We start from the raw sequence: 8,673 nt of genomic DNA on the forward strand, positions 1-8,673 counted from the left end.
TTGAATACTGTATAATTAAAACTTAATTTTAAAAGATCATTGCAAAGGTGAATTTGGAAAAGCCTAAAAATATGGCCGCCTCCAACATGTCGCCTCCAACAGGTCCATCGACTGAACAAGAATAAAGAAGTCATACTGTAGGTCAATACTGTGCATAGCGTGCATTGAAACGCTCTTTCACTGTTTCCTCGGCCACTGTCGGGACTTAGGCTTAGTTGTCGATTGATAAAGAACGTGATTTAAATGTAATATTGGACTAGCTGGAGTTCAAGGCAAGGCATGCTTGTGTTGTGTGTAAACAAACAAGTCATGCAAGTACTCATTACTGAGGCGCAGTCATTGTAGTAGTCATACTGACATGGCTGGCGTATACTACTACAACTAGGGCCTAGGCCCAGAAGTAGTATGGTAGGGGAGTCCACATGGCATGCGTGGGCATGCTGGGCTAGATCATAGAGCAAGGACACAGACACCCAACAATCAGCATTATTCAGTTATGGCACCCTTTGCTTGGGTTAAACTTTTAAGTTCCCTGCACGGACATGACAGACATTATCTCTCTAGTATGAGCTGATGAGGATGAAATTTTGACATGTTTGAAGTGGTTTCTAAATTAAATAAACGCCTCAATATTTTCACTGCAAAATTTGACTTAGACCAGTAGGCCTAAGCCATGTACGTGTAAGCCTTTTCTGCTTATTAGTAATACCGCATGAGTGATTTTGCACAATGGCAGAAATTCATTGTGGGAAGGGGAATTCGGAAGGGGGACAATGTTTGCGCTTTTTTCCTTCCCACAGTACCTTTCTACCAATGTGCAAAATCACTCATGCGGTATTAGCAGTAAGGCTTGTTGTCACCTTCTGATGGCTTAAAAACACTGGTGTAAGGGAAAATATTAAAGTGATGTCTGTATAAAATGGAACGCTCACCATGTTTACATGTAGTTTGCTGTCAACGTGGTCAACTTTTGGTGGTACAAATCTGCACAGCATCAGTTGGGATGTATTGCAAACAGGAACCGACCAACCTGACCAGTCTGTAATGATTACATCCCGTGTGGACCAAAAACCAAACAAAAATCCTCATAGTCCTCCAGAAAATGCGTGTCACGACACATGTACACGTACATTGAAGTCTTGCAATCCATCCTTAAACCACACAAGGTCATTGCATTGTACAATGATTATAACCATGATGTTGACTGTAAGAAGTAATGTGTTATAAGGCAGAGTTGGAGGACAAGGGCTTCATATCGTACGGATAGGCTCAAATAAAAGTTTCCTGCATTCTTTGTAGCCAATTAAAATAAAGAACTGCCTCTAAGTGCTGTCCACCCACAAAGCCGCAATTGACAGTTGGTTTGAGCGATATGGTTGGTCATGATAAGCCGCCTCATGACAACGGGTTTGTGAACTAAATAAAAAGCAATGCCTTGGAACCAAGTGGAATGTGAAACCTTAATGCTGTGTGTTACCGCTAACCTCATGTACATGTATAGTGCATAGTCCTATAATGAAATTACTTCTTACTTCCTGCTTGGACAAATGTTTGAAAGAATTTGCATATATACAGTTTGGAATATTACCATATTTGGACAGGATATTATAACACAAATCTCATGCAATCTGACCAATCACAAGGCCTGTTCTAGCAAACCACGACGGATTGTGGGTGGTTCCATGTTCAGGGGTGCTTGTCGTGAACGTTGAAGCTTATGGAACAAAGAACATTGACACAAATTCTGTGCAAAAGTTTGACTGGCTGTGCAGAAATGAAATCATTACAGACATCAACTACACTTACACATTCAAAACACGTTTGTACCGGTGTGATTTTAAATTCGTTTTTGCCAATTTGAGATATTTAATGTTGAAGTTAGACAAAACTCATTGAGTAGGGGCAGAGAGAAAGGCCACTGTGCTCATGTGGTAATACTCCTGATACAGGATTAGTCCAAGTAAATTAGCATGATTAGAACTCTACTTGTCGCTTGTTTTCGAACATTTGTGTTCAGTGGCATAACTAAGGGGGCACTTGAGGCCTGTGTCCAAAATTGGGTGTGATTCTCTCTTTTTTCCTGCCGTGTATATGTAGATGGGTCACAGTCATAGCAGCGGTGCCAGCAAGCATGGTAGTCTGTGGGAATGGCGAGACTTTGTCTTTTCACAGGGACATCTGCTCAAGCAGTTGGCTACACTTAAATATGCAGATTTTGTCCAGGCAGTAGACAGTCTCAACACTATGTGAGTGCGTAGGGGCCATTTGCATTTGTTTATGTCAGGTTCATTGTAAATGTTCAGGTTTTAGACTGTTGACAGTGGGTATTGAGAGTCTCAAACATTATGCAAGTTGTTCAATAAAGTCATGGTAAAACACATTGAGATAGGATTGAGCTGTGGAAAACTCCCTCACTTTGTATCTTATTCTATTTTTATTCAGTCTTACAGTCAAATCTAGTATTCCTCACTGTCATGAGATATAGAAGTCATAGTGTTTTACAACAAGAACTCCATGATGGGAGGCTGAGTCACGTTGAATGTTCAACTAATCAACCATTCATTTGATCACACATTTAAATATTAAGTTTAATCACATTCCCACAAAACCAGAAATACAAGGAAGTGTGTTTTTTTCTGGCAGCTGATCACACATCACTTTTTGTCACAAAACAGCCGGCACTAAACAGTTGTCATATAATTGCCCCATTCCCCAATCGAGAGTGAGTGCTTGGCCCAGTGGTTGTCAAGTTGACCTCAAGAGCACACTGTCACAGGAATTCCCCCCCCAGCCACTCTGGCAAGTTGCAATTTGTGTCATTACCCAGAAAAGTTCCAAATATCAACCTTTCATTATTTTAAATCAACTTCTAAGCTAACTTGCGGGATATTGTACTTCTTTTTTTGTGATCTGTGGCTTGATCAGAAGGAGTTTGTAAGAAGGAAAAAAAGTACCGAAAATACTCACTTTAGATGTTCATTTTACAGTGCTGGCAAAAAGCCAAAGTTCACTGTCAGATATCCACTGTGGAAACAAAATATGCACGTATCTTCAGAAAGTAAGCAAGAAAGACTTGAAAACAGTTGAACAGTTGGCCTTATTCTTTGGCATGATACAGAGTATGTACAGCAAACGTCGTTACAGAGCACTACTAATACAAGATTCTGCTTATAACAAGGCAATTTTGAGGTCCCAGTCGTCTGTTTTTCATTCCTGATAATAAAAGGTTCCTGTTTTAACAAGGTAATCTGCCAAGTCCGAAGGACCTCTTATTAATGAGGTTAAATTGTACATGTGTGTCAATATATTCAGCTCTGTTGAGTTTACTTGCAACATCTTGAAATAGCTTTTAGAATGCAATTTTATATCCAAATAATTGAATTTTTTGAATTTTTCCTTTTATTATCTCACAGATATTCATGTTTGTTTGATTTTGAAAACAAATATTTAAATATTTAACATTTGATCAAATATTTCCAAATAATCAAAACAGTCAGAATAAAGTGAAGTCAAAACTCAAGCGGACTTGACTCTCTTTATTCAGCAGCAGTGTCAGGTGAAGTCTGTACTCCTCATGCTTGAGTGATTCCACTAGAGTTTGTATGCATACATCATGGCTCTAATTACTGGCATAGAGGCCTTGCATTGTAGCCATCTTGCAGGGAAGGTCTTTTTTTCCCACAGGGAAACCTCCTTTGTTCAAACCCTGAGGGACAAAGCCACTTGCCTGTAAGATGGCAGCCATGCAAACCCTCTATATGCAGTGTGTGGAGGTTTGGCATGTTTGAAGCTCTCAAGCAATTGTAGCAAATATCACTCCATGAAGTTGCCTTAGAGTTTCAAAAAGTAGCAAAACAGCAAGAAATGTTTCATAGATCTTAAGCAAATGACCACCAAGGGTCAGCATTTCTAAAGTCTAAGTGCGATTATTGTATTTTTTTGTTCAAAAAGTTGGTACTTTTGGCCCAAAATAATGTATACCACACCTGGGACAAGTTCTTTTTAATATTGAATGATACCATCAGCAAGTGGTTACAAAAACACTTATGGATTCTCAAAAGAAGAAAGTAAGTGACAGCAGTTAGTTTTGTTTCTCTGTCCTGTTTGTTCAGTTCCAACACATTAAGCAGCTCCAAAGGCAGGTACCTCATCTTCAGCATCATTCCAGGGACTGACTGCACAACAATACTTTGGAAGTCTCGTGTCAGGATTCAGTGTTGCAAGGTATGTCTGTGCATTTTGTATTTATTTGAGGCTAGAAACTGTGAGAAGGAACCAGAAGAGGTAGTCTGTACCCATCTGCCCGACCCCCTCTTCTTAGAATTCCCCATTGATAAAAGAGAGAGATACATCTACTTGTCAACCTGAAGCTGTTAATAGTATGACAAGGTTAATTTCAATTTTTTTTTCAAGCAAATTGATTATTTTCATGCCATTTCATTTTTAATATCTCTTTCTATGCTCCCCTTTTTTCTCTTTTTTTTGGGGGGGACCTCTTCCTTCCCCCTCATCTTGACACCCATGGCGATTCTCCTCTCCAGAAGTCAAGAAAAACTCTTTGTAGATCAGTTGAGAAAATGTCAACTTGCCACATTAAACAAATGTATGTGTCCATATTTGTTATTCAGTGGTGGTTTTGAGAAATTCCTTGGAATTGGTTGAGTTACTCCAGCATGTTTTCTCTCCTTCTGAAATGCTGCCTTCTTACCCTGGTTTTGATGTACCCAGTGACGTTAATACACCAGATTGTGCCTTGTTTTCTGCAGATGATGTATGGTGATGACAAGTGTGAATCTACGCGGACAATGACACTCCGACAGTTCGTGCAAGTCTACGACAGTATCATGCAACAGTGCCAGAGTATTGAAGATCGACTGAACACAAGCGAAGCCTGCAAGGACGCAGCATCAGGAGGTGGTAACGATGACGCGGCGAGGTGTACGTGCGGCCTGGACAGGGCTCCAGAGGAAGAAGCATCAGGGGCAGAAGGCAGGGAGGAGCTAGGTGAATCGGAGGAGGATGACCAACCACAGTCAAGGACGCCAGGTGGTTGGCTGGAGGTATCAACAATATTTGCAACGTAGGTTTCCTCTGGAGATGTCATTATTGTTTTCCGACATTTTACCCTATTTGTCCTAAGAAAAGCGATTTTTTGTCAGTGAAACTGTGCCAACTGTCCAATGATAAACCTGGAATGTATGCTTTACCATAATTTTAGTTTTTACCTAAGTTTTTCATTCAGTTAACTATAAATAAACAAAACAAACCCCTGCATTCCTTCTCTCCAGAAAAAGGAAATTTTGCCAACTTTGTGCTATAGAAATTCAAAGCTATTGCCAAAGATGAATACACTTATAAACATAGAAATATGTATCAGCAGAATCTTGGTTGCAAGGCAAACGGAGGGAATAGAAGGCATTATGACACATGAACTATTATCACATGGCAATCACTGTAGCACCCTTGTTAAGTGCAAGGTTATGATCCAAACAGCAGCATTTTGCAACCAGGGCTGTTTTTCAGTACTCAACTTTGTCTCTGTCTTAGGCTTCATCCGTTTTTTTTGCCTCTTGACTTTGAAGTTGTTAGCACAATAGTAGGTCCTATAGTGCCACAGGAACATCAAATAAGATGCAAAAGAGCAAAGCATTGTGGTACTGCAATTTAATCTCAATGCTTCAGGTCTACAGTCAGGAAATAAGTAACCCATGCCACTGTATTTGGCCAATTAATCCTTGTCCTTGTGTGGCTTTATTGGCAGTGTGGAGCAAGTCTCCCTTGAGTCCATCGATGAAGGGGATTGTTGCATTTGCATGGAGAAGAAAGCCGACATAGTCCTGAGCTGCACCCACACCTACTGTCAGCTGTGCATTGAAGACTGGTGAGGCATCATCCATGCAGGCGTGCCTGTGACAGTCACTTGCTTTTGCATGTTACCTAAACTTTTGGGCGATTATCAGGGTGGGATCCAGGAGTTTCAGAAGGGGGGGCATTGAGCACACTGGGAGGGTCAAACGCCAGAGCGCTGTGCAAAACCCATGACACAACCCACTGGAGTCAATTTAAAATTCATTATCTTGCAGGTGGGAAGAGGGGGCATACCCAATGGGCCCCCCTCTAAATCCACCCCTGATTATGGTTACATGATATTCCATTTTAAACAGTCGCTTCAGTCCAGCTTTCTTTTCCATCCTAAACTGTTGCAGGAGAAAGCAACACAATACCTGTCCCATGTGCATGGATGACATGGGCAATGCCAAAGACCTGTGGGCACTCCCGGACAAACCCGACGCTGACGAGATGACAGCTTACCTGATGAGCATCGCTGACAGCAAGGAGCAACGAAGAGGAGGGAATCCACAAGCGAGCAGGCAGCAGGTGGAAGAATGGGAAGCGGTGTCGTTTGATTGAGTCCAGCGTTTCAGTGAGTCAGTGGTCATTCAGCACTTACAATGCAACGACTGCCAAGTAAGTATTAAACGGCAGCTGTCAGTCTTCTGTGTCTTCTCATAAACTCCATTCCGGTACAGAAAGTACAGCATTGCATTCCTTGCATGAGGGTTATGACTACAAGTGAATGCAATTGGACATCGTCCAAACTGTGATGACCGGTGAGCCGTGAAGGCTAATAGTCTTGGCAGCCAGGCAGCAAGACATGGTTGTCTGAGGATTTACATGTACCTGTAGCCATGCACACATGTTGTATCGCAAAATCTGGTCAGGAGCTACAGGTTACCATTTGATGATTTGTTGATGAGCCGAGATTGTCCACCACAGTGCTATCGTAGTTTCAGAATATGTTGAGATATACTTAATTTGTATATTGGCTAGAGATATGATTGACCACAAGACTAACAACCGTGCACTGTTGTGTTTTAGAGCAAGTGAAGATGAGTTTCCTATTGGTCAGTGCCGTTACACAGGAAAAGTTGAGTCTTGTTGGATACCGAAGTTATTACCAACTTTTTGGGTTGTTATGAAAAGGTGTACACGATTGTGAGCTGCATGCAACAATGAAGAGGGCTTTCTTTTGCCTACTTTTTCAGTATTACTCATTAGAGACGATCGTATTCTTACTCTGATTCCCATGCCTCAAACTGAATAGTGACATTCAGGTGTATGTCTTACATGCTCTTCGACCTATCTTTGTGCAGTTTTGTTGAGTTGCAGTGTTCTACTGGCCGTAAGGCAAGAACATGTGCATGCAATATGCCTGCCAGTGACACCCAGCTTGGCACCACAGCAGTAACCAAATTCTGGTTGTCAAATAAAGACCCAAGATCTTCTAAGAGAGTTTTGAGCATCCGTTTGGAAAGTGGTTACATTTCATTTGTAAAGAACACACTTTGAAGGAAAACAAAATTATCAAATTTACAAAAGTTTTACCTTGAGTGGTCTGGATGTGAGTTGTACGAGAAGGTCTTCTAATTAATTTTTAACTCAATAAAATGCAAGACAATTGTTTAATGAAATCAACTCATTCAGTCCGCTGTTGCTTTGGTATTCTCATCTCCTTTTTTCTCTAGTTCTTGCTGAATTTTTAATTGCAACATTATTTTTGGAGTAATCCTGTACAGAGACACCGAAGATTGGCCTAGCCACAGGTGCTGCACATTTGTGATAACTATCTATTTGTGAAATTGTAAAGATTTGGTATGTAATACTTAATTTATTCACCCAGTTGTGTATGTTATTATGTTTGACATGTATCAACGATATACAATGTAAATAGTGTATGACATTGTGTGTTAGTTACATGTACACAACACAAATCTTTGTAACATTAGTTTTAAAACTGTATTGAGGTTATCCATGTAGGTAATTGTAAATGATCTAAACAAGTTTGATTGTTCAACACAACAATTTTTCAACAGTCTTAGCTTCTATCTTTTATTATATGGTAGCTTTAACATGTATAAGTTTTAACTGAAAAACATGTAGTTCTCAAGAAGTTTAGTCCACTTACGTGCAATAAGCCAGATAGACATTGTCCGTTTGTTTTGTGTTTCCTTGCCACATTTTAATTATATTTCAAGCTTTAAATCATGAAGATATATGTTTGTAATATGATCTGTTTGTTTGTTGGGTTTTTTGCTCGCTTGTTTTTTCATATATAGGAGGGCTCCATGTATAATGCAATCATAGCGGCATGTCAAAACAAAACTCACTTTTCTGTGTCAAGTTTTGTTGCCTTTTTGACAGTTTTGAGGCATAAATGATTACAAGATAAAAACTGACTTATTTTTCTAAAAATATTTTTTAAGGCTTGGGTTTGTTGAAGGTTATGTTAAACATAGAAGGGTCACAACAGACAAGTTAATCTGTAGCTAATCTGTTAACATCACTGAATTTTTGTAGAAATAAACTTGAATACCATCCCATTGAGCAAAAAATCCATGTTTTCAATCTTTACACATATATGAATGTTATGTCTCAATATCATATAACGGAGGTTTAAAAGCAAGGTAATGTAGGCATTTATGGCTAGATTTATTTCCTGAAGTTGAAGAAAAATTGCCTCAATAATATGACATGATTTTGTTTCAGTCCGCCCATTGGCCATATCTCTCTTTCTATTGCTTTTTGTCCCAAGACCGTTTGTGGATTTAAACTTTCCCCGTTAGTTTTATCCTGGTTTTTATGGTTGTCCACACCCATATCCCAGGCAAGAGC

General features: G+C 39.9%; 1 protein-coding gene across 1 annotated transcript; it reads left to right on the forward strand.

The window, feature by feature from the left end:
* Positions 1–28: 28 nt before the first annotated feature.
* On the forward strand, positions 29–8,526 carry LOC110978031 (RING finger protein 141-like). The gene is made up of 6 exons (XM_022232666.2): positions 29–137; positions 2,098–2,246; positions 4,113–4,224; positions 4,767–5,080; positions 5,762–5,881; positions 6,207–8,526. Exons 2-6 carry the CDS (start codon positions 2,098–2,100, stop codon positions 6,409–6,411), a joined length of 900 nt encoding a protein of 299 aa, XP_022088358.2. The 5' UTR covers positions 29–137; the 3' UTR covers positions 6,412–8,526.
* The last annotated feature ends 147 nt before the right edge of the window (positions 8,527–8,673 follow it).

The sequence above is a fragment of the Acanthaster planci genome, linkage group LG20 (genome assembly GCF_054643075.1).
Source record: "Acanthaster planci isolate LZ-2023a linkage group LG20, COTS_SCS, whole genome shotgun sequence".
Lineage (NCBI taxonomy): Eukaryota > Metazoa > Echinodermata > Asteroidea > Valvatida > Acanthasteridae > Acanthaster > Acanthaster planci.